This window comes from Plectropomus leopardus, chromosome 15 (genome assembly GCF_026936395.1).
Source record: "Plectropomus leopardus strain MGB_pleo_1.0 chromosome 15, ASM2693639v1, whole genome shotgun sequence".
NCBI lineage: Eukaryota > Metazoa > Chordata > Actinopteri > Perciformes > Serranidae > Plectropomus > Plectropomus leopardus.
The window spans coordinates 21333512-21360950 of record NC_142190.1 but is presented as its reverse complement, the minus strand read 5'-3'; the positions used below and the strand labels follow the sequence as shown (position 1 = coordinate 21360950).

Here is a 27439-nt window from a genome sequence, read left to right as displayed (position 1 = left end):
CTCTCTCTCTCTCTCTCTTCCGGCTACAAATGTACTCTTTGTTCATAGCTGTGTACAGTCAGAGCGCACCATGCGAAACGGTGGGGCAGCGGTACCGGGTGGAGTTGTACCCCTTGTTCTCACATGTGCTCCGCCCGCCTGCGCTGATTGGATTGAAAATTACCCCGGCTACCACCACCACAACAGTGTGAGGGTCTGTGTGTTTTTTTTCCACCCTCACACTAAGAAACGCCCACCCATATGACCGGTAAAGTCAGTTCAAACTGAAAACACGCTGCATGCGCGCAGACTATCCAGGAGAGTGTGGAGCAGGGACGCGCTGATTAAGAGCCTACCTCTGACTGAGCTACAGATTTTTTTTTAATTCTTCACAAGTATTAAGCCAGGTTGCGTCAGTTAATAACTTTCCATGATTGAGTGTGACATATTTTTGTGTGTCATTTAAATCTACTTGTCTCGGAACCTGCTGAGTGCGCTCACTGGATACTTTGGGCGAACAGGTGGCGCGAGCTCCGGTTCCCTTAATTTGTTATTAGGGGCAAGACGCAGGCAGAGCGGAGTTAACGCACTTCACCGGACGTTAAGCATTTAATACCCGCCTTTAAGGTGGGTGAGAGGACGAGCTGCGCATTTTTCTCCCCCTTGTTAAAAGAAGGGGACATTTGACAAGGGAGCTGTGATGCCAGTTGCAGACAGCGACATGGTAGTAGACAACAGTCACGGGTTATATGAGGGTAAAACCCCAAATAGTGCCGGCAATGACAGCATCCTCCCGGCCTCGTGCAGTCCTGCGGCTGACATCCTGAAGAACTTTTACCACACCAAGCGGGTCGGGAACTATCTGATTGGGAGGAAGCTGGGAGAAGGATCGTTTGCCAAAGTTAGAGAAGGTCTCCATGCGTTGACTGGGGAGAAGGTAAGACTGAAGGGGCAATGCAACAGGGTTTTGGTAAAATTCTGTGCAACACATTTTGTTTTTCTTTGTTTTATTTAAATGGATCTTGTGGTCCAATCTCATGAAGCCAGCATTAAAGTTAATGTAGTCGTGTATCATTTAAAATGATTTTGATTTTTTTTTTCTTTTGACTTTTTGCAATTTTTAAATAAATTTTTTTAGGAAAACCAACTTTTTTTTCTTTTAGTAAACTTGTTCTGGCTGTAATAGCCTATCTTTTAATATTGTCCCCTTAGAAACATGGAGTTACACCATTTGTTTGTGCTGCTTTGCTTGAGATGCCTTTCAGAAGTATCTGTACCTTTGAACCCATGCAGGGCAAATTAGCAACTTGGTATGAAGTGTTCCGTCAATTGCAAGAAATTAGTAGATTTAGAAAGTAATACCAAAAAAACTAGGGATAAATGTCTAGGGAAAAAAGAAAAAGGCAAAGGAGAAACTAAAAATGATCATAATTACATATTTATTAGTAAAAAGTTAAAGAATAATTCTAAGTTTTTAACCACGTTTCCAGTTCATTTTCTTGTTTTGTCTTGTACCTTTATTGTTTTTATTAATTTCGAATTAAATTTTATTAATTTAATTTTTTAATTTTAAATATATTTTGTATTTTTTACTTATTCTATTTTTTTTTTTTTTTTTTACAAATTTCTGCCAATTTTTGAGTCATTTCTTTTATTGTTCATTGCCTTCTTCCCATGTTTTTTTTTTTAAAGAAATGAAGAGAATTTGCTCAGGTTTCAAAGGGTCGAGATCATGAGTGGCATGCAGCAAAGTGATCTGGTTGAAGATTTCATTTCAGTGGACAGTGTCAGCTGTCACTTGGCTCATGCCTGCGTGTCTACTGAGAAAAAACTCCTCACCTGTTTATAATGGCAGTTTAGCCATACATGAGGGTTTTAGTTCTGGGCTTCCTGAGAGAAAGTGATCAGCCCTGTATTTGCAATGAGAGGCTTTGTTAATGAGCTCATGCGGTACCACCAGCTGTTGGACTCAGCAGGGCTTGTTTTCTAGCCAAGCTCCACTGACAATATTTACTTTTTGTGTGTGTGGAAGAGAGAGACAGACAGAGAAAGAGCTGCTTGTTCTTAGCATGTTGTTGGAGAACTATTTGTGCGCTCTGTGAGCTTTTTCTGAACCTCTTCTTTGTCTGCTGCTGCTGGTGATCTCACCGCTATGGGCGCGCAAGCCTGTGATAGGGACAGAGAGGAAAATTGTCCGGCCTATGAGAGAGCAGAGCTGCTACTTGCATATGAAATCACGTCGTTGATAAATGGGCTTCAGCCTCATTATGATTCTGCTAGCACAAGGGCTTTGATATGGGCCACCATTGGTCACTGGTTGCCTTTGTCTCTCCAGGCTGTTTTGAGGGGCAGCCAGTAGATTTGCATACTGGAAAACAAGAATCCCCCTTTTCCTTATGTGTCCTTACATGCTTGTTTGTGTATGGGTGCAACGGCATATGTGAAATCCATATTTAGCATATTAAGGCATATTAAATATTAGCTCATCCCCCCTCCCATTCTGTTGCTGTGAGGAGAGAAGAAAGCGCTCCTCTTCCCCTCACTCTCTTTGTTGAGGATGATGCAAACGCTGGCAATCACACAACCAGGCATGCTCTCCCTCTCTTTACACTCTCTCTCATTCAGAGTCCAACAGGCACAGGGAGGGTGCGGAGGGCAGGGAGTTTATTCAAGCAAAAGGGTAGTCAGGGGGAAAGGAAACAGAGTACAGGAGGACTCCCAGATCCTTTTTTTAGCATCACGAGAGAGTCAGTGGATGCAGGGGATGAGAGTGTGTGTGTGTGGACAGGCAGGGGGTCTGAAAGTGAGGAGAGGTGAGAGATGGTGCTGTCATGGTCAGGGGGGGCTGGGGAGGTCATATGCATGTGTTTTTGATGTCTGTAACCCACTTTCCCCTCCATACCCCCATCTCCCCCCTTTTTCTGTCTGAGGGGCGCCTGATAAACAACTGAATCCCCCAGAAGCCCCCTGGCTGGGCACACCCCTCCCCCTCTATATCCCCACCCACCCCCCTCTCCACATATAGACTACTGTAAATACAGTGTCCCATCCCCCTCCCATACATACCCTGCACCCCCTCTCTTATCCACTGGCATAAACATGGGCCATCTATTACTGTATTGTGACAGCTCAACACACACACACTCACGCAGCCAGGTTTAATTAGCAGTTGTAAAAAGGTTTTCAGAGGTGGATCAATTATCAGAGATGAAAGGCCGAAAGTGAAAAAAAATGAAAGACAAGCTGAAGGACAGAATAAAGAGACACACACAACCACTTCGGCCCTCACCATTTCATTAAATGGATATGGTGATTAGTTTCGCCGGTCATGCCTTTCCATGTCTGTGGGCTCTCCTTGAGATGATTTGCTGTGTATGGTAACCATGCTCTTGAACCCAGTCTAGACGGGATACAAGGAGACGCGGGCAGAGGATGAAATAAAGTAGACGGGTGCGTTATTGAATGTAATTAGCTACAGAGGGAAGTGTATGTCGTAAAGGACATGTTCTGTGGCTTTTATGAGGAGACTGCAGGTTATTTCTCCACAAGGGCAGGGGAACATAGAAAGAAGATGTTGGGATGAGTAATGGAAGGAAAAAAAACTCCTCAGTCAGAAAATGAGCACTACTTTATGCTTCCTGTCTCTTTTTTGTTGGCGCTCCTCATGTGAGCTGCAACTAAACTCTGTGGCAAATGGGGGAATATCAGCTGTCCATTTGGCCTCGGCGCCTTCTTAACAGATAGGGTAACATTTGCTTTTCCCCCAGTTTATGATGGTTCAGTAACCCCTCCAACACACACACACACACACACACACACACACACGCCTCCCCCTCCAGCAGCCTCAGGGCCCTCAAGCGCCTGGGTTGCCCCACATTGGGAGCAGCTGTGAGGGAGAGGCCAGTGTCGAGTTATACCCTGCAATGGAGACCGAGAAGCTTGTCACCTGTTACACTACAACTCTCCAGAATCCTTTCTCCAAGACACGGCAGTGCACCAGTACTCTGCGTTCTATCTGTATTATTCACAACATTGTCTGGAGGCAAAACTTATCTTTTTCTCCCTCCTTTCTCAATTTCTCCAGGTGGCAGTGAAGGTGATCGACAAACGCAAGGCCAAGAAAGACTCATATGTGACCAAAAACCTGCGGAGGGAGGGCCACATCCAGCAGATGATCCGCCACCCAAACATCACACAGCTGCTGGACATCCTGGAGACAGAAAACAGCTACTACCTGGTGATGGAGCTATGTCCGGGGGGAAACCTCATGAACCGCATCTACGACAAAAAACGCCTGGACGAGCGGGAGACTCAGAAATACATCCGGCAGTTGGTGCTGGCTGTTGAGCACCTGCACAGAGCGGGTGTGGTGCACAGGTAAAAGAAAAATATCACGCTTCAAGAAATGCAGACAAATGCAGAGAGAGAAAGAAAAAACACAAAACCACACACACACACACACACATTGCTCACCCATTTGTATGAATGCCTCTGTAAATATTGACAGTTTGCCATCCAGGGAGCTTTGTGGCGTTTATGGGTTAAAGCTAACTCTAAGATCTCTGAGTCAGACATGATCCTCTTTCTCCGAGTGTGGGTTAAGACCGTATTGTGCACATTACGGTTAATCCACAAATAACCATATTTGCCATGCCTTAAGAGGTTTCCAAGAGAGCTGCTAAGAATTTCTTAAAAGAAAAAAAAGGATGTGTATAACTGCTGGATTTCCATGCATCCTATAAATACTGTTAAATCTAGTGATAAAATGTTTGATTAGATTTAGGGATAAAAAAAACATAAACACATAAACTGCATCTAAATCAAATTTCAGACATACATTTCTAGCTCTTCCTGGGAAAATTCAATTCTTTGTTGCCCAGAGCCTGGGAACTAAATTTCTGTCATGATGAGATGGCCTATGAAGATAACTGTATAACAGGATTTCTAAGACTGAGGAGGGATCTGGTGGCACACAATAGACAAAATCAGCCAGCGTGACCCATATTGGGGGGGTGGAGGTGGGGTGGGGGTGACCTCTCCTGCTTGTGCATTGTATGATGATTTGTGGCTCAGATAAGTAATCTAATGTCAACAATTACTCTTTGTCTTCCAGGGATCTCAAGATAGAAAACCTCTTGCTGGATGAGCAGGACAACATAAAGCTCATAGGTAACTCAAGAGTTCTTACATTTACAGCATCTGACTCAAGTTTCTTTTCCTTGTTCAGTCTGGTTTCTTTCAATGTCTTGTGAATAAAACAGAAAGAAATTCCACAAATTCATTTATAAATACAAACATTCCCACAGCAAAGAACAAGAGTAATATTCAGAGGAAGAAGAAGGCTATTGATGGCAGCTACATTACAGTAATAAAAAGATTTTCTCAGTAGGAGTGGGACACGCAAAGCGTCACTTTGCCCCACATGTGGTGACATGCTAAGAGCAATTAAATATCCTGTTAAAACCTTTACAAGCTCTCACCAAAGTGCTAATCTGCCTCTGTTTGTGTGCGTAACACTGTGATGGGGGTGAGTTGTTTAACGAGTGAGCTGAAAAGACAGTAAAAAAAACAAAAAAAAACCAACACTCAGCCCGCCTCTTCTGTTGCTTCAGATTTTGGCCTCAGTAACTGCGCCGGCATCTTGGGATACTCAGACCCGTTCAGCACCCAGTGTGGAAGTCCCGCATACGCTGCACCAGAGCTGCTCTCCAGGAAGAAGTACGGGCCAAAGGTGGATGTCTGGTCCATGTGAGTGTATTCTCCTATTATAAAATGTAACCAGGTGTTTCAAAATGTCAGCTTATCTAAATATAGTTGTTAATTTTAAAACCCTGAGCTGAAGTGCGTATTTTTCATATCCCAGTGGTGTGAACATGTATGCAATGTTGACCGGGACTCTGCCGTTCACCGTGGAGCCCTTCAGTCTCCGAGCCCTGCACCAGAAGATGGTGGACAAGGAGATGAACCCTCTACCTCCCTCACTCTCCACAGGTAAGACCTGAATGCACCGAGACACACCTATGAGATAAATCACACATGACAAGGCCCTTGTCCTTGGAGAAGAAAAAATAAATCCATAAACCTGTCTACACTACCATGTCCATTCAGATATTACTGTATTCACCCCTCAGGATAAAATTGACAGAAGTGTTGAGTCTAAATATATATTGCATGCAAACAAGATAATTTGAGGTTATGATTTCACGTGAGAGAAAGAATGTTGAAATTCAGGTGCAAACAGACGCAAGAAAGGGCAGTGGAAATTTATAGATAATAAGCTGCTCAGAATGTCAGTAGCTTTGTTTGTTTAGTTTTTTGTATTGTTATTTAGCAGGCTTTAATAAACAAGCTGAGAGTCTGAATCAGAAGCTTTTACCAAATGTCATCCACCTAAAAAAAAAAAAAAACTAAATGAGACGCAAGTGGCTGAAGAATGCGGCAAAATACGACAAAAAGAAAAGCGGCAAAAATAATACTATCCAAACAAGAAATTAGAGGCTTCTTAGTGACTTAGACTCCTTGATTAACCCCTATTACTGATCGTTTAATTCTTCTTTAGAGAAGTGCAGCCTTCAGACACCGTGCTGACCTAAAAGTAAGCAAACACATTGCTTAATTTACTGAGAAATGTAACAGTTGGTCTGCCCAGTGATGCATGTCTACACATACAACAAACCGAAAGTGCTGATAGTCGATAATGACGCATTTCTCAAAAATAAACACAGCATCTTCGGAAATACAGAAATACAGTCCTATCAGTCACTGCCCTACATACGTTTGAGATGTCACGCGTATGCCAAAATACAACAAAGGAAACATTGGCAGAGTGCCAGCGTACATGTGCTCTTACAAAACCTTTTTTGTGTTTGTTCAAAATTACCAACATGATTCATCTAACCTTTCCTGTTATGTCGCTAGCACTGCGTAACAAGGTCAATGCAACAGCAAGAATTATGGTATTTGCCTCAAGGTACATGTCTGGGACATAGGTGTGTAAATGTTTGGTTGGAAGTACCGTTGCTTATAAAACAGTTGCGTCGCCTTTCACATCATACCAGTAAGAGATGGCCTGACTTAGTTATGTAAGTAACCATTAATCGAGTTAATCATATACATGTGTCATCGCCTCTGTCTTATATAATAACAAAAGTGGAACGGGATGAGGAGGATAAAGGCTAAGTTTGTTGTCGGGTGCTAACTGCACTGGGACAGGACGAAGGGATTGTGAAACATGTACCTGTGTTCCAACTAAGTCATCGGAAACCATTAAGCGATGTACTGTGTGGCAAAGAAATTAGGCAATATTGATGTTTACTCCAACAGTTAGCTACCAAAGAACAGTCACATTTCTCAAGAAAAACATGTTACAGTTTTGGAAAACTTGCATAGGCATGCGGTGAGTTGAGTGCCAGTAGCAGCTTATGAATATTTATTCTCTCTCTCTGTGTCTCAGCTGCCATCTGTCTTCTGAAGAAGCTTCTTGAGCCAGATCCCAACAAGCGTCCTAATATCCATCAGGTGATGGCTGATTCCTGGCTACAGCTGGCAAACAAGAATACCGGGGCACCATACCTGAACAGGTAGACTGACACGCATATTTTGCAGCAGTATGTTGTCTAGAAATACTCAATTTAAAGCGATCAATCACAAAGCTTTAACTTTCATCCTCTGTGCTCCTTTTTCGTGTTTAGGATCCACATTGAGGAAATAAACCACACAGTGTTGCTACACATGACGGAAAAGATGAGCTACAAGCACAGCGAGGTGCTGAGTGCCGTCCTCACCAACCGCGCCTGCCACACTCTGGCTGTCTACTTCCTCCTCAACAAGAAAATGAAGAGACTCTCTAAAGAGTACCGGGTAAGAGGAACCTTGCTGTCACACCGGTCTCATGTCATTCTCAATAATGATGTGTAAAGAATGCAAACAATGCAAACACACTTAACCTAAAACTTCAAAGTGTTCACCAGTGGCATAGACAGGGTTACAGGAGAGTAATAATTATAGGGTAATAAATCTGGTTACGCAACAACAGGTATGTCAAATTGTAAAATGTGCGATTTGCCCTGCCTCTTTAGGAGATGCAGTTTCAAGAAAAAAAGAAAGGCGAAAAGCAGAAGAGCGAATACTTCCAGACACAGTGGAGGAAGCACGTTGACAAGCTCACCATCCCACCCAAGCAGACGCCCGTCTACCTGGCTGTGGCCAAGGGGCCCAGCAAGGAGAAGAAACACAGAACAGGTGAGAGATCATATGATGTAGTGCAAAAACACATTAAAAACAGATAAGTATATTTGTTTTAAAAAGTACCATTTTATTTATTCTATTTTATTTACCTTTATTCATACAGGGTAGGTTGACTGAGCATGCATGTTCTTCGCTCATACGTAGTTACTGTCCATCCATCCACTCCTCCTTCCATCCATCCATCCATCCATCCATTGTTTGTCTGTCCATCCGTCCAACCACCCACCCATCCATCCATCTGAGAGGAAACATCCTGGACAAGTTGTCAGTCAATCGTAGGGCGATCACACCAACACTTTTTGCAATCTAGTAAAAGAGCAACATTATCTAATTCAATTCTTTCGAACTCGGATTTTTAACAGAGATATGTGGTCTGTGTCTGTCATTTCATACTCCTTTAAGAAAGCTTACAAATGACAGACAAGGACACGAGGGCAAAGCTGGGCCCTAAGCTCGGTCCCCTCTCCTCATATGCTCATAAGTATTTTGTAAAGAAAACTTATAGGCTGTCGCAGATCCAGCATGTCAGAACGGGCTGGTCCTCACAAGATCTGGAACAGTAGATTACACAATGTTCTTGTACTTTTACACCAAGTTGTCAGATAATTGTCAGTGAGAGGCACAGTATGTTCTCACTGACTTGACATATAGAATCTAGACAGGCAGGGTTCCCAGCCAAGAGTACTTAGTACTGCAGTTCTTTCACTCAGTTGCACCTGCAGCAAGTTGAGCAAAGACTAATATGTTTTTTTGGAAGTATTTCAAGACTTTAACAATGCTTTTTATTTCTCCTTAGGTCTATTGCGTGCCATTACTGGTGGCCATCGTAATTCACCTCTGGCACCACCAGGCACCGTTGCGTCCTCCTCCATGGAATACCTGGAGATCCAGCCTCTTTTTTCCAACACCCCGCAGCAACGGAGGCGCTTGGCCACCCTCCCGCAAGTCAACACGAGCCCAGAACACAACATACCTGCCCCACCGGCACCGTCACCCATCGGCATGCATTCCTTTGGCTCCCTTTCCAAAGCTGAGCAAATCGAAGACACCCCTGCCTCACCATGGTACAAGCTGACCAATGGGACTCTGTCCCCGCCCCGCCACGTCTCTGCCTTCCAACCTGATTCCTCTTACTTGAAGAAAGCCACGATCCCCAGTCCTCCCGTCCTAATCGTCAACCCGCAGCCCAAGAAGAGCATCTCGTCAGACTGGGGCGGTTCCTCTGACACTAGCGGCAGCCCCCCCAGCACTATAGGAAGCCCCCCGGGTAGCTCGGCTTTCAGCCCTCCAAAGTCCGCCTTTAGTCCCCTCAACCCCACCTCGGCGTTCAGTCCTCCCTCCAACAGTGGCAGCAATGACCCTGACAGCCCGACGCACCGCAGCAAATTCCCCTCTATGGGAATCGGTCAGATCTTAAAGAAGAAGGTCCAGCTGCAGCCGTTCTCTTTCCGACCAGAGCAGGTCGTCGAGGAAGTGGTGTCCCCACCTCCCTATCCCATGCAGACTCTCCTCTGCGCTTCAGGTGCACTCAAGACCCTCTGCTGAGGGATACACGACAAATAAAACGAAAGAGAGACAGAAAGACTGAACTCAAGGCCCCTCTCAACATTTTGTTTAAGTTGGAGAGGTCTTCCAGAGCGGCCTTTTGAACTGTGAACTGTCCCTTTATTGCGACTGAGCCACTTTTCACAACATGACATTTAAAAAAGAAAAAAAAACAAGTTTTGCAAAAGCAGGTTTGAGTGATATTGTATCTTCCTGCTCTAATTATGTAATAAGAGGTGGTGACGCTTATAAGATGAGATTTGAAACGAATCCCTGAGCAATGACTAAACCTTGCCGTGGCCTAGATACAGAGTGGACATGGGACATCATGTAATACACACACACACACACACACATACACACGCTAAACACTGTATTATAGACTGAGTCAAGAGATACTCTCTTATGTAATATCGCTGTAACTGGTTACTAATTGAGCCGCAGACTGATTCACACCAGCTAACAGACCCCAACTCTTACCCTTACCCTGAATACATGTATAAATGTTTTGTCTCTGTGAAAACACTCTTGAAGATACCCACTGACTTCCAGCCAGCTGGCACTGAATCCTCACTGCTGGCTGGATGAAGAAGCTCACTGCACTATTCTTAAAAACCAAAACCTGTAGTAACAACGGCGTTTACCATCTCTTACCTCACTGCATTATTCATACATTAATGTTTAGAACAGCAGTCGATTGTGACATGCTTGTGTGGATTTTGCCACGGCATTGCAGTGTCTGAGCGTTAGTGCCATTAGAATCAACGCACCGAAATAGAAGTAGGTACCAAGAGAAGAGTCACTTTTTATAGTGTCCTCATAAACTATCACTCAACGTTCATAATAATTCACAGCTATAACTTTTTATATACAAGTGTTACATCACCTCTACAACCCACAGGGAAACTGTCAAAGTCTTAGTTACGACTTTCTCACTGCCTGTTCATAGTCGGTTTTGAAGAAAAAAAAGAAAAAAAGTTAAAAAATAGAGCATCAAAAGCCTTATGAAACTTATGAACCTCGCCGAAAGTCGAGGGAATGAAGGTGGGAGGATCACGTAACATCCACGAAAATAATTCACTTCCTTTTGTCTTAATGCTGTAGTTTGTGCAATAGTCTTAAGTGTTAAACCGCAATGACGAGTATTTGCCAAGAGCTCCTTTGAGAGTGCTGTGAAAATTGTGCTTGTAAATAACAGTACGACTCCTGTGTTCCTGGGATTGTAAAATGTTTGACATTTTCACGTCTTAGTAGCTTCATGAAACTATGACAAAAAAGGCTTCCACGGGCACATGAGGCTCCCCACTGTTAAGATACTGTAGAATCTCTTCCTGTCCAAAATGAAAAAGTTGCATGCAATGTTACACGAGTCGAACTGTACTGTCACCATTTTGAAATTAATGTCTTTGTACCTTTTTTTCTGGTTGATACTGAGATTGATACAGACTCAAGGGAGAGAAAGGGGGGGGGGGTCTTTTGTAAGATTTTGTAATGGATGGTTTTGTTTGAGTGTCAAGAGATTTCTATGCTGTATAAAGTATTTTAAATATTTATACTAAATCCATTATGTGTCTGTCTGCTCTTTCAAATGCACCTGCGTACAGTCTGGCTTTATGTGCATACATGCCAATATGTAACTTTTTAGTAAGTGAAAGATTTAATATACTTAACTTACTATAATTAAGCAAGTAATTCTGCAATAATCCACAGAATTCTACATTCTTGTTCATTTTTGTCTAATTTACACAAAGCCCGAGGCGTATATTTTATTCCTAAAGCTCTCAGCTCCGGGAGCACTACAGAACGGTCTACGCTGCTTTACAACCTCAATGTGCCACTTGTCTCACACACCATATACATTTCCCACGAGACACCTGTGGTGGGTAAAAAAAGAAAAACACCCTTAAACAGCTGAAGGATCCTTAGGACTGTGACACACACACACACACACACATATTACAACCCCTCCCTCTTCACACACACATACTGCAGACACTAATCTACTCAGCTGTGGCCCCCATCATAAACCTCTTTGGGTGACACTGGCCTGACGAGACAAAGAAGGGGGATCACCAGAGCTCTGAGACAAACACACACATGCCCCCGACGACACAAACAGGGCCTGTCCGATTTAAGCGGCGTGGCTAAGCTGATAAAAGCCAAGGGGCAAGAGTGGCTCAAAAATGCATTAGAGCCGGAGCCTTTTGTTTATCAAAAACAAGCGGAGTCAAAACCCCTGGGCGGTCCAGAGAGACAAACCATGTCATACTATGGCTTAACCACAGAGCTGAGGGAAAGGATAGTGTTCACCACGGGGCATTTACAGGAAATACCTGCAGTGTTCAGCGCGCCTCTAATAACACCTGTAGTAGGTGTGTACAAAAACACACAAAATATTATCGACTGACAGAGCGCTCAGAAAAATATCTGTTATGATTAGTACCTGACAGGGATAGTTATGGGTAATAGATTATTTCACTATACTGTCACAGAGCAACGTTATTAAAGTTAACTAAATCAAATCAAAAGCTGGATATGAAAAAAAATAGTTGACAAAAAAGGGACTAAAAAACGAAAACTATTGAAATTATATTGTTTACTTTGTCATTTGGTCAAATTTCTTAACACAAAAAGGTATGAGGAGGCATTAGTGCATATGTTTATTGAGCCTGAAACATCGACATTTGAGTCAATTGCCTTCAAAAAGTGTTGTGTTGATACTATAACACCTGTTCCGAACTTAAATCTTGCCCCTGACAGACACCTACCATATTAAACTAAAAATAATACTAAAACTAATAAAAACTAAACATTAATTAAACAAAAAAAATAAACTTAAACGGACAAAAATGACTGTGGAAACTAACAGAAACTAAACAAAATTTAAATTGAAAACAGAATAAAAGTAAAAACTAATAAAAAATAAATAAAAGTATCAGAACTCTGCCATTTGGCAGAAAATCATCCACTAAAAATGTATTTTTTAAGTAATTTATCAGGCAAAAATGAAAAAAAAGAAGCAAAAAAAATCCAAAAACTTAAATACGAGAATTTTCCACTTATCTCCGTAAGATATAAATGTATATCTCTATATCTATATCTATATTTGGATTTTGAGGAAAACAAAGTAAAAATAATATTTGGAAAAGAGAGTCTGTAAAACTGTGATGGACATTTTCACTTTTTTTGCACATTATGTAGATTTAATTATTAATGGTAAATGCAACAGGCAGATTAACAAATAATTAAAATGAAGCTAAAGTAGGCTGCAGTAGTAGACTGCCTTTATCAGGACTCAGACCAGCTATTGTAACTAACTATATAGGTTATAATCTCAGGAAGCATTCATGGAAGAAATCCATACTGATGAGATGAAGACAAAAATATAATTGTATTTGGCAGACAGATTATTTCGACTTTAATCTGTGTATAAACAGGTCAAGTTACAATGACGAGTCTGTGATAAACAAACACCCCTCCCTCTGCCGTCCCAGCAGGGGTGGACTATAAGTTGATATTTTTCACCATGATCATATTGGGGGAATTTTAATATTGTGAATCATAATCATAAAGTTGTTTATTAAAACAATACAAAGCAGTTAGTACATCAGATTTCTCCAGGAATGATTTCAGAAATATTTGAGATGCAGGATGAAAATGTATGATGGATATTCTCCCTTTCTAAAAAAAAAAAATATTTTGACGCAATATAAATATTAGAAGTCTTATGGTTATTATGATGTATTTTGTCCATAACCCCAAAGCCATTAATCTTGACAAATTTTAAATTAAGACTGAAACAGCAAGAGAGCAGATATATGTATGTCTGACTGTGATTAAAAAACAAACAAACAAAATGAAAAAAACAAAAAACAATAAGTTAATCGTAGTGAATTTCCATTTACTGGGATGATCGTGAATATCATGCTCAGCAGAGACGGCACGGCAACCAACACTAAAAGAGCCTCTGATAGGCGGCATACGCACCTTCCTAAAAAAATGCACTGGAACATTTAATATCAAAAGATATGATGCCATTCAAATAGTTGAAAAGCCCGTTTTTTAAAAAATTGTCACGAAAAAGGATGCTTCGCAAAAACATGTTTGTCCTATCTGTGATGAAATAAAAATATTAGTTTCTTCACCAACTGTATGGTAAAGTGATTCCAGTATGTTTTGTGGTATTTCATGAGTTTTACACACTTTTTTTTTAGGTTTTATCAGGTTTTTGTAGCAATACAAATAGAACAGCACATCATCAACACACAAAAAAATAAATAAAATACACAAACCAGATAAAAAAAATTAAAGTCACAATTAATTGGTTGTCTGGAAGTGTTTTAGGATTTATACTTGTTAGGTATTAATTGAGTTGGTGTCATGTCTTATAGAAATGTTCTGTTTTTCCCAGTTATTCTCTCTTTGAAAAAAGTCAACTTTGACAATGCCGGACAAAGATCACTTTAAGATTTAAACATGGCACAATTAAATTTTTTGGCAGCTTTTATTACTGTGTGTGCATCTCCTGTCTTCTTCTTGCGGTAGTTTGATTTTTTTTATTCAGCACCTGTAAAGATATGCACAGTGTGCTTACATCCCACCAACTTCTCCAAAACTACAATGTCTTGGACAATTTCCGGCCGGTGTTTTTTTTAATTTTTTTTTTTTATGCATTTACATGAAGACAGTGTCTGTTAACCACTTTCTTATTTGCTGCAAATAAGACTTTAAACAAATTGATATCCTCTCTCATCACAAGACCTTTAATGCTCTGAAACCTGGAACTTTTGAACCCAGAGCAAACTGGTTCAATATAAAAAAAACAAAAAAAAAACAAAAAAAAACAGGAAAAAAAGCAATGAGCAACTTGGTAAGAAACGTTCGCAAATTGTCAGATATATAGTAGATTGAGAAAAACAAAATAAAGAAAAATGTCAAGGGAAAAAGGGAAAATACTAGGGCAAATCATTTTAACTATAACTATTCTTAAAATGATCAGAATGACATTTTAAATAATGTTACAGAAAATTATAATTTTGAATCACTGTCATGTCCTTTTTTTGCAAACAGTTTTCAGGTCATTTTCTTGTACTGATTTCTTGATAATTTTGGGTCATTTCCTCTTAAATTGTTTTTTCCCCATGTTTTTGAAAGAAATAAAGCCAATTTGCTAAGGTCACAAAGGGCTAATTTTCTTGAGCTACATAACAGGGCAGGTATTTGGGATTTCATTTTCCACAATATTTTAAAAAAACTGTATGAACCTTTTTCCAGTTTAGCCTGATCTTTGCAGTTTCAGAAAATATGAAGTGGTCAGCTGTAGCCCCTACACAGCCTCAAACAGCTGCCTGCTTTTACTGTTGGTGTTGTGAAGAAGCAGGTCGGAGTCTCCCAGCAGAATTCCCTCCATACAGGTGAGTTTGTGGATGTATTCTGTCTCACGCATTTGATACCAGTCTATTATTTAAGTCTTTTAATGTTTCCAGTTTTGCCTTTAACATTAAATCCCCCCTTCTTTAAACAAAAGCTGGTTCCAACTTTTTGTCCCTAATAAAGTAATCCCTTAACTGCATGCATCTACAAACATCTTTCTTTTCAATACTTTAACTCTCAGAAGCTCATAAATTTGCCATTTTCTGTAACCGTACACATTGCTGTTTTGCCTTTTTGTCCATACCCCTGGCTTCAACTTTGAATCATATGCAAACCACTTCACTGTGCGAGTTTTAAGCATACTTCAATGATTATCTGCATAATATTGTAAATCGCTTTTTGGCCAGGATAATTGTGGAAACAAACATGAAATTTCCCTATTGTCTTACATCTAGACATGCCCCAACTCGAAGAAATACAGGCTTTAATTACAAATTAAAAAAAAAACCCAAACAGCTAATCTCTTTGATTTATTCAAGAACTAATATATTAACCTGAGTGGCGGCATTCATATCTGTCTTTGGCCACACAAAAACTCAGGTTTTATTTTTAAATCATGTTTAATGAGAGGCCAAACTGACCACTTAATGTACAGCAGGACTTTGTTTCTGTCAATCTGTTCAGGCTTAGATCCTGATGACACTAATCCTGTTTTCAGGCCCCTTCTCATCTCATATAAACACACACACACTCACACCAGGGTGTCGCTGGCAACGGGACGAGCCTTTGTGTCTGAGAAAAACAGACGATTAACCTGGCTGTTGAGCAGTGACGAACACCGGGGATGTGCTGCCCAGTCCACACACACAGACAACCTGAGCATCCTGTTCTAACCTCACAGACCAGTACTGCCTCCCTCAGCACCTCGCACACACGCAGAGGACGAGGAGGAGAGAGTGAGAGACTTCCTGGCAGACAGCAGCGTACACAAAATGTGCGGGGAAATAAACAAGCAGATGTTTCTAATGAAGTAGGAGGCTCTGAGCACTTAGAGGGGATTTGGGTTACTCCGTCGGACGAGTCTCTGACTGGCTGTCCTGTTTCGATCACAGACACAGATGAAGGTGATTAATGAGACAAGAAGGCTGTGGCTTATCAGAGATTTTACGCTTTCGCCCTAGAGGTGCTGTTAGTAAAACAAGACTGGGCTATGTTCCCCAAATGCTCTCGATACTGAGATCATCTTGCATCCACAGATTCCTGAGATTAATTTGGGAAATGTAACCTCTCAGGTGAAGGATTTTACTAATTGACCTGTTGTCTACTCTGTGCAACACAAAGACAACAATGAGACCGGACTGTGCTAACGACTTTAGATCTAGAGAGATAAAGTATGTATATAAAAGTAGAGAGGATCAACCAAGCCAGGAGTTCACTTGCTCTACCACATAAAGGTTACTAAAAAACAAATAAAGTTGACAGAAAATAAACATTTTACTTGATACAATAAATAGATTTGGTTAATGTTTAGATAAAGGCACCATGTAAATGCATATATGTTAACACAAAATATGTTTTAATTAGCTGATGCTGAAATTTAACATGCACAGCAGTATATAAGACTGTGACGGACCTGAGGTTTGGGCTGCGCTGTGGAGAATCAAGAGTTAAACCAGGAAATGGACATAAACCAGTGATGAGCAACTGGTGGGGTGTGGTTCTTTTGTCAGGGGAAAAACCCAAATACTATGATGGGAAGGCAGAAAATTGCAATTAAATGACAGGAACAAGTGATGATTCAAACTGTCATTATGGAAATGAGGTTGTTTTTCAGACACATGCTCCTCAGGATAGAGGGAACAAAAAACACTTTCCTCATTGCTCACTTCATTACAGCACCAAAAACGGCACTGAATTTGGGTCTCTTCAACCCCTAAAACAGAAACATTTTCCCTCTCACAAAGTAATCCTTTTCATTTTGTGGGAAAAAACAAACATATTTTGTAAGTTGGCACACAGGTGGCACTCCTTGAGATATTTTTTCTCTGAAAAACAAGATCAGAAATTCAATCAAAGAGCAGAGCTCAGCCAATCAGATCTCAGTGTCTGTGGCAACAGCAGCATCAGATCCAGCAGCCATTGGTCTCATGTTTCACACAGGGAAGGCTGTAATTGGCTGATGGCGCGCTGAGGCTTCATTGCCTCCATGGCAACATTGCTTCCTTATTGCTTGGGGAAGGTGAAAAGGAGGGAAAGAGGGGAGGCGACTCTCACTCAGACACTACCTCTGCATTATTCATCCTTTGTCCCCGAGTGCTTGTAGAATGTGTGTAGATGTACTGGCTGATGCATGTGTGTTTGTGTGTGTTGGTCGTGGTTTGGGGGGTAATGATTGGTTGAGACTTAAGGGGTGAATGGGGTGAAACCGGTGCAATAATTGCACTCACTAGTGCAACGCATCCAGCAACACCATGTCTATATATAAAACAGCCAAATGAGTTCAGAGGACATTCTGTGAGCCGTTCACGGTGTCGCTGACTTCAAACACAGCCACAAGCCTGTAAGCTGTATTACTCTGAATGGAACAACAAACAAACGGGGAGATATTCTCCAAAACGCTGTTACAGGGCGTACCAGCACACATCTGGACAGTCGATTGGCAGTCCGGCTTGCATCAGCCGCTCTCTGCGCAGAATGCATGAGGCACCTCATCCTCAAGCAAGGACCGGATACAGACTACAACAACAAGCTACACCATCAGAAACAACAAAAACCACGCCGGCTTGTTTGTTGTTGTTTTGACTTTTTTCCCAGCAGTTGAGGGAGGGGAGAATCAGAGGGAGGGGAGGGGAGATAGATGGGCAAAGGGTGGGGTTAGCCGAGAGAAAAACATCACACAGAGATTAGGGTGTGGGGGGGGGGTTCATTCAGGACTCCTCCCCCGTGTATGTGTCTGAGCATGAGCGGGGGATAACGTCTGTTGACAGGCGTGCCGGCCAGCGAGCTGGCTGGCTGTTTCTCCGGCAGTGAACAAGATGACGAGATGGCAACAGGCACTCAGCATAGCACGTGCTCTCAGTTGCCATCGCAACCTGCCCTTGGATACAGCGTGCTGGTTGGCCATTTCTAACTGTTGTTGTTCTGTGAGGCTGATGAAACCTCGTGGGTGAGGGAGGGCAAGCAGTGCAGCGTGTTGCTGCTTTCCCGCCTTAGTAAAAGTGTTGCTAGGCACATTAGAGGTCAGTTGGTAAACAAACACTCAGCCTTCAATATATAATCACAGCCCTGAACAACCCCATAAGACCTTAAACTTGCTGTTTAACTCTTAAATCCAAGAAATACTTCTAATTAGAGACAAAGCAGGATGAGCCACTGATCTCCAACAATCTCACTGCACAAAGTGAGGGGAAAAGAAACATTTGAAAAGATTATCCTGGTAGTTTAAAGTTGTCTTATTTGGTTTAATCCTTTAGGTGAAACTGACAATGTTGAAACGCATTTTTAAAATCATTTTTTGAAAGCGGTTGAATACTTTATTATACAAAAATGCTTAAAACAAAACAGGCTTATACAAACAAACAAAAATAAAACAGGCCAACAATGAATCGATGTAATAACAATAATGGATGCAAACTGCCATTCATTTCAGAACATTTTTGTTTTAACTGAAAAAGGACAGATTAGTCTTAAAATAATTCCTCCATGAAAAAATAGTCCATAATGTCCCTAACTGAGATGCAGCCAATATGAAAGAGTGTGTATTTTTTTTTAATATAAATTCATCAAATGTTGCTCACTTCTGGTAACAACAAACTGATGAAATGCATATATACAGCTTCCCTTTAAGGCTCTGTGCTTGAGGAACAGAACAAAGAAAAAGTGTGTGTGGGCCTCGTGCGGGCCAGATCAATACGGTGTTGTGCTGAGTGTGCAGACTGCCTGATGAAATCCTGCACAAATAAAAATTCTGCTCACAGCATATATTCACTCTGCACCGAGACACGCGGAGGAGATGGTGCCATGAGCCACAGGAGCCGAGCTGACAACATGATTGATTACGTGTGGATGCAGTCTTTGTTTCACCATCGGTAATCAGGACAAAACGGAGGCTCTGTGTGTGTGTTTGTGTGTGTGTGTGTGTGTGTGTGTGTGCGCCCCAGGTGAGGCTAGTACATAAGTGATACTGAGGGAATGTGGTTAAAATGAAACTTAGAAGAGGAACCATTACTGTAAAGCTAGGGGCGAGGAATCACATTCAACACCTGGACAAGGCACCCACCCCAGACAAGCTGACGTTCATCGCTGTCATGCCACATCGCATTCATCCTGAAGGCCGGCGTCGATCTCCTCCAGCCTCTGTGCCATAGACATGACCAGCATTTTCATCTGTGACGGATGAGTGATGGGCCGGGGAGATGGGGAAGGTTATGAGAGGTGCAGGGTTTGGGATGTGAAGGGCAAAACGCCAGAAAAATTAGTAAAAGATAGACGGGGCGGATACGAAAAAAGTAAGGCCGGGGAAGAAATGAAGGAGAAAATGGACAGGTGGGAAATGAAGGGAGCAGCAGGAAGCAGTGAGGAAGAAAGAGGGGTGGAGTAAAGATAATTGGAAAAGGGGGACAGCGACGGAGAATGACGAAACCCAGAGGGGGAAGTGGTCAGGGATGGATGGGTAAGAAGGGGAGGGGAGAGAGTGGGAGGGGTGGGGGAGAGACAGGTCAGTGAGTGTATAAGATGAAAAACCCAAACAAGTGTCTACGAGTCAGACAGAACAGACAGACAGACAGAATACATTAACCGTGGCGGCTGGGGTGATGAGCACATCAGATACAGTATAGCAAAGGACAAAGAGTGCAACGTTTGAAATTTTAATACTGGTGACGACAATACCTTGAAACTACAAAAAAGAAGACTTTTTCTCCGAATACCTTAATTTGAGAATTAGAAAGTTTTTTCTACCAAAAAAAACAAAAACATTTTATATTTAAAATAAGTAAGGCTGATTTTTTTTTTAATCTCATCTTCTCATAACCTTAATCAATTATTTTTTTTTGATTAATTGATTTGTCTATAAAATGTTGGCAAAAAGTGAAAAGGGCCCATCATACCCAAAGGTATTCAAAGAACAATGCTTTAAACAGTTAATCTTCACACCTGAAAAGCTGGAATCAGTGACTGTTGAGCATTTTTGCCACATAAATGACTTGAACAATTACCAAACTGACATTAATCAATTAAAACTAGCTGACATTCTCAAATGTTGAATATATGTTTGTAAAACTGTGTGAACACGAGACCTAATGCAAGAACTTTGTCTAAATAAAAGAAGGTCTAAAATTGGCAAAAGACTTCTGTTAACCAGAAACTGTCTGATCAACAGTATATTTGTTGCTATGGAAACATTTCAGGGCGGGACCAAAAAGTTATGGGTGCGTTCATAAAAATAAAACAATTTAAAAAAAATAAATAATGACACTCTACAATAAAAAAGAGATCACTGTTGCTTTAAGAAACGGAGTCTTCTATTTCGACATAAATTAACAAACGGTTAAGTTTACGATGCTTATCCAGCACGATAATATTCATGTAATGTAATATTAACGTTAGGCTATAAACAAACTATACTATGGTTGCCTGACTTCTACGTCACCACAATGAGGCTGTAGAGCTGTGTTCAGCCTGATGACATTCGGTGGTCTAATTTAGACACTTTTTAGCAAACAACAGCTTTGTTAAAGACACTTAGTCTTGTGTGTAAGATTTAGGGGAATGTAGTGCCATCTAGCTGTGAGCACTGCAGATTGCAAGCAGCTGAAACTTCTCCAGGATTCCTTCAGTGTTCATTGTTCAGGGGGATTTTACCACGAGCCAAATTATCCGCAAAGGTCTCCTCCTCTTCAAAACAAATGGACCAGGTGATTTAAACCAGTAAAAACACTGAATAAAGCACTTTGAAGTTATAAATTAGTGTTCACCTGAAGCTGTTTGGCGTGTTGAAGACAGCCTGCTACGCCAGCACCTGCTAAACTATGCTCACCTGTTTTCTCTGATGACAAGATCTGAAAAAATGTGAATGGCCTTATCTAGAGCCAAAGTTTGGTTTGTTCATTCTGGGCGACTGCAAGAACAAGAACTGCAACATGACGGAGTTTGTCGACAAGAGTCTCTCCCTATGTAAATATAAATGGCTCCTTCTAAGGAAACAAAACCACATTCTTATTTTCAGGTGATTATACCCTAAATGATAACATATTCATTATATTTTAAACCATTTCTGTCAATATATCCCCTTAAATCCTAAACACTGGACCTGGCTTTGTTTACTGACATACACAACAAATTGTCAAAATCTCTTAAGCTTGTGTTAAGCACAGACCTTATTTTAGGCATCTAACTAAAAAACTATTTGAAAGCTACAACAAACAAACAAAAAGACATTTACTTCAAGAGGCGGGAGTCAGAAGTGTAAAAAAAGGCAAACTTATTTTTGCAATCTAACATTCATGTGGCAGAGCTTGATTGCAGTTTCAATACCAACATGAGCTGTGGACGGTCAAGCTCGTACATACCACTCAGTAACATTTCTAATATATGTCTAACAGTGGAAATGTTAAATTCTGTCAAGATAATCGACTGTGTACACTGAAAAACTCAAACGCAAAGCTGATTAAAAGAAATAAAAGTAGAACTCGTCAGTGAAAATTAAGCCATAACGATTTGTGCCGACAGACACGTGCTCAAAGAGAGCTCTGATTTTAATTTAAGTCAAAGGCCTTTATAATCTCGTTACAATGCGTCAATGGCTAACAACAAACGATGGCTATAAAACCACCTAACATTAATACAATCAGCTTGTAATCATAGTCAGATTAAACTTCAGCCTCCTCACACAGCAACTAAACACAGTCAATGACAAGGTGGATTTAGGTGGAAACCTACATATCACCCAAAGAGAATATGAGGTAAGCCTGTTCATTTCATTATACAGCACAGGCGCGCCCCTTTGTTTGATTGACAGATGGTGTTATTACATCAGTGACATTCGTTTGTGAGATGAGTTGATTCATTTTAAAGTGCATTTGTTTTGGAGGTTCACAGAAGGGCAACAGAAGAGAACATTTAATTATATGTGCAAAGTGTCAGTCAAGGATAAAATAATCAAATGTTAGTACTTACTTTTTTCATACGCAAACATGCTAATACATGTTTCTATAAGGAATTATGTCTTGTATTTCTGTTGCTCAGTTTTTTATTCTCGTCAAAAACCGGTACTGTCACACAGATAACATCTCATAACACTACTGATCAATCATCACCTGCAGCCAAAGTTCAGAAATCACTGCCAAGTAAAACAAAATACCATGCGTACATCCCGCTTTAGTGACAAAGACACTTCATGATCAAAACATGTTTTTCCTCCAACAAAGATTCCTCAACATGCTCCCCATCACATCTATTGTCCTTGGTGCAAGCGTGTGGGAGGGCTGGCAGGTACTCCTGCACACTATCACCACCTACTGGCCAATTTGAGTACATGTGGATGTTTTCAAACAAAGGGTGATTAAGAATAACTTTGGGAACCTACACTGCTCCAGTTTATAATGCAAGTACCCTTGTCATTTTCATAATAATAGTGCAAGAAACAGAAGAGAAATTCAAAGTATAAAAATACAGATTTTTTTTAAAGGGATCAGATGTTAAGACTTAAAACTTACTGAAAATATACTTCTTTATTTTAATGCAATCTAAAATGGAATGAAGAAAAAAGAAAATCACTTTTAAATCTTTAAACCAGGAGCCAATATGGGGAGATGAGGTAATGTCTGATATAAACGTCAGCCGGTCACAGGAGAAAGGGCTTCCCAGAACTAAGCTGATGTCATCATTAGTATAACCTGTGCATTGGTAATCAATGAGAGAGAGCTGCTCTAAAGCAATGTGAGAGCACGGTCAGCAAGACAATAAAACACAGAGGACAGTGACTCATAACCAGCAATGAGCAGGTCAAACCTCTAGTTTTTCATCTTTTTACAAAACAATGTCATTTTAGAGGACTAAACTTCACTTGTGCTGGGAGAAAAAGTCGTGGTTACACACTGCAATGAGTTTTAGAGCAAACATTCTGCACAGAGGATGAAACATTTCTTTTTACAGCGATACAATATAATAGAAAACAGACAAAGAAAAGCAGCAACAGTAATTTACCTCTGTCAGCTGTTGTTCAACAATGCCTCTGTACTCCAGTGTGACGGGCTGCTCTTTGGGGCCCTCTGCTGCCAACATCTGGCTTGCAGAGCCAAGCACATAGCTGAAAAACATTCACAGTATCATATAAAATTAGGGTGCTAAATAAAAGCACAGGGGGGGAAATGTTCCAGTAACACCTATACAACTAATAAAATCCCATACAACATCTCAGCTATTAACACTGCCTGTGGAAAGCATACGACATTCAGCTTTTGAGGAAGCCCTATTTTAGGCTGTGGTATTGGACACCTTGTTTTAAAAATAATCTTTTTCAATTTTTAAACGCAATTCCACAAAAACATACTATTATTTTTACCTTGTTATTTAAACACATAGAGTTTGGCTTTTAATTCCTTGTAACTTAAGCAGTTAATGTGCATTACAACATACACCACCAGCAGTAAATTCACTCATACCAAAACTAGTGTGAAAATCATATTTTCTACATCAAACTAGGGTTTTTATTTCTACTCATTCTATTATTCGACGTAATTGTTAGAATATGCTGAAGCTTTTAAGTTTAAACTTGTTGATACCAGTTTTTATATAAGGGTCCATGTTTTCAATTTTCAAGACAAAATAAATACTCATATAATATTGTAGTAACTCTTCCCTAGCGTATAATACCAAACTCTTTCTACTGCATCATGAGTCAAATAAACAGGGGGAAAGGGGAGCATTTTTTCCTCCCTAACTAGGAAATTTGAGATGTGCTGCCTTTTCACTTTTATTTCGGTACACGCTCACTGGATTTTGGGTCTGGCACTCCATTGTTGATGTGTAACCTTCTTTTCCAATACATACTCACACTTACATTTCAACATACAGTTAATAAGGTGTTAATTTCATCAGAGACTCTTCTCAGAAAATGTACATCTTGTGAAACAACGTCACAGGTGAACGTTTTTCACTGCACAGTCATGTTTTGATCATCACGCCTTCTTCAACAATGTATCATAAATCACATAAAACAATTTAAAGTTATGTGTCTTTTATAATCCAAGCCCTAAACTTACCTGTCGATGTCTGCTACATTGAAGCAGAATGCAAATCTCTTGTGGTCCAGGTTCTTAGGAGTGGATGTATAAACCATGCCGAGCACAGAGTGGCAGCCTCGACAGAACAGATCCACAATCAGACTGAAAGAAAGATTGGGACAGATTTAAACTAACAAGTAAAAATACATAAATTACAAAAGACATGTAGGTTGTTTGTTAATCTATTCAAACACAACATTTATGCCAATTTTCAAATCCATCTACGACCCCATAATAAAAGGTATAGGAATGTTTAGATAACTAAAACTATTTGGTTAAGAAGTATTGTGGATGGGAAAGGTAACAGTGATGGGTACTTGCCCTCCAATAAACTTTGGCAAGGGGTATACCTATAGAAAATTTTAATGAAACATCCCCAGTTTTATTTAAAACTAAACTGGGGGTGACAAAATGTAGTATTTTGTTTTGGTTACCTGAAGCCCATGTGTGTGGGATGGGCCCAGTAGTAGTATATGACTATGTACGCTTATTCCAGTGCTGTACATAAATACAGTTTAGATATACTTTGTACAGCTATAGTTACTTTGCAGATTATCACTTCACATAAAAAAAAAAATCATATAGGGCTGAGCAATATGGAGAAAATACATTTTGATTTCAAACAATCATCACTAATGCGGATATAATGACTAAGTGGGAAAAGGGAATAAAAAATAACTACAATCTATCAAATTATAACAAAAAGAAAAAACAACAGTACAGTAATGATATTTTGAAACCCAAAACCTAAGACAATACCTTATGTCTTATCAGGACAATGATATAATATCAACATGTTGCCTAGTCCTATGTTGACAAAATATGATGCTTTGTTGTAGATACAACTGCCAAACAATGCATAAAGCATTTAAAATCAGACCTCTCTATTGGGGTTGATAACAATGAATCAACAATCGGTTATTCGACTATTAGGAATTTAATAAAGCTAGAAATTGAATCGGTCAATCAAGAGGTTGTGAAATACTATCACAGTATATGCAATATGTTGCTGTGAGCTTTGATTGAGATAAAAACACATTTGATATTGTTTGAAATATGCAACGTTTTAATGTTTCTTTAAAAAGAATGATTATTCAATTGTTAATTTTACCAATAATCAATTAAAGATATAAAAGGTTGCTTACAAGACTAAGCATGAGTTAAAATAATCCAATGATATAAAAGTATAGCTTGATTCTGAAAGGGGCAATCCTGCTGCATAATTTGCACTTTAAAGGTTGATACTATTAGTACATTTAGCTGATGCTGCTATTGACCTTTTAATCAGGTAAAATGTGAATGCAAATATTTTAAATGTATTAATATAATTTATTATTAATGTAATTTAATGTATGAGTATTTTAAGTTACTGTATTGGTACTTTTACTTTAATAAAAGGATCTGAATACTTCATACACAGTACTGTGCAGGATCTTCTTATTAGGGTTGACTGATATAGGTTTTTCAGGGCTGATACCAATACCAATTATTAGTAGTTAATGAGATCAGTAACCGATATTATCAACAGATATGCATTTACAATAAAAATGAAAATCTTTCTGTCAATATTTAGAATTTAGAATATGACAGACTCCAACACAAAACTTTGTTTAAATGCCTTTAGCAAATGTTTAATCAAAACTGAAACTTTCAACATTATATAAAGAAGGTTCCCTGCAACTTTTTTTATAAAGTCAAGTAAAAACTAAATGAATAAAAACAGCTCCAAAATAAAAATCCCTCCCTTGCTGACACTTTCTTTGCACTTTTTAAACAATTAATTGTATCGGCAATCATAAGAATAAAGTACTGATACAGATAATGGGCAAAATGCCAAAATCGGTCCCAATAATCGGTCAGGCCGATCAGGCCGATAATCTGTCTTACCAGGGGGATCGTTTGCTGGCTTCATGTAGGCGAGTGTCCTCTCCAACCACGACGTTGTCAGTGACCCCTGAGACCAAAACATCAAAACATGTCAGCAGCGTATTGCAGCATTGTGTTATAGTTTGTATTTATAAGGCCACGTTGATATCTGTAAATACCCAACCTTTACTGCTGCATCTGAACGCACCACTCATTTTTAAACTGCACTAGCTAGCGAGCTAACTGTCCGGTGATAAATAAAACAACAGCAGAAAGACAGAATTAAATTTTGGTGGGGACAGTTTGATATGTCGCCCAGCTGACTTCTCTACATTCGTTATATGCAAAAGCAGTCAGTTTGGGCGTGAAAATAAAAAAGTAAGCGAAACTCACGTTTCAGTCTTATTTGGTTTTGTCCATCTTCACTTCCATCCCAGGACAGTGAGTCCCCGGCAGGCAGCTTGCACTTCCCGCAGATGAAGACCACAGGTCCGTCGTCACCGTCCTCCTCCTCGTCCTCCTCTGCGTGGCCAAACAACTTTTCTTCGACGGCGGTGGAGTCTACACTGGACTCAAACGTGGTGTTTATGAGTTTCTGTCGATGTTTTGATGCCTTTTCTCTCGACGCCATTTCTACGAAATTCTACCCAACAAGCTGTTTTGAACTTACGCGGGTGGTTGACAGAGAAGTGCAGATCCCTGAAGACATATCACGACGCAAGACAATTTATTGTGTGTACTTCCGCTTTCGTCTGTTAGAGAAAAGCCTCAAAAGATACAACCTCAATGCTTTATGTACAGCCAATGTTCAAAACGGATGGCCAAATAAAATAAGACCCAATTTTTTACAAAAAACACTTACTATTCATTCCGTTATTATTCCATAAGCCTCTCGTTGGTCTATTTTAAGCGTTTACAGATGCGAGAGTGCCTTCTCTGAACTTTTCCGGTTTACTTGAAAAAGGTATAAAGGTAAGTCTGAGGGGAAACGACGTGAACTCTCTTGATCTGTTGTTCATCTTTGTGAGCCTAAGAACGTAGACCGGAAACAGTTTGTTAATACCTTACATTTATGTTATTTATGACCTGCTTTGTTTTTATTCATTTATTAATTTAACTACAACTAGTCCCTTTTTAAATCAAAT

General features: G+C 40.2%; 2 protein-coding genes across 2 annotated transcripts; one reads left to right on the top strand and one right to left on the bottom strand.

The window, feature by feature from the left end:
- Nucleotides 1-273: 273 nt before the first annotated feature.
- hunk (hormonally up-regulated Neu-associated kinase) lies at nucleotides 274-11252 on the top strand. Its single transcript, XM_042499988.2, has 9 exons — nucleotides 274-916; nucleotides 4064-4356; nucleotides 5093-5148; nucleotides 5592-5727; nucleotides 5843-5970; nucleotides 7433-7559; nucleotides 7671-7839; nucleotides 8058-8220; nucleotides 9023-11252. Exons 1-9 carry the CDS (start codon nucleotides 680-682, stop codon nucleotides 9769-9771), a joined length of 2058 nt encoding a protein of 685 aa, XP_042355922.1. The 5' UTR covers nucleotides 274-679; the 3' UTR covers nucleotides 9772-11252.
- A 7987-nt stretch (nucleotides 11253-19239) lies between these two features.
- Nucleotides 19240-27364, bottom strand: mis18a (MIS18 kinetochore protein A). The gene is made up of 5 exons (XM_042499724.2): nucleotides 26688-27364; nucleotides 26316-26382; nucleotides 24408-24530; nucleotides 23350-23452; nucleotides 19240-19530 (listed from the first exon to the last, which is right to left on the bottom strand). Exons 1-5 carry the CDS (start codon nucleotides 26923-26925, stop codon nucleotides 19450-19452), a joined length of 612 nt encoding a protein of 203 aa, XP_042355658.1. The 5' UTR covers nucleotides 26926-27364; the 3' UTR covers nucleotides 19240-19449.
- Nucleotides 27365-27439: the final 75 nt, after the last annotated feature.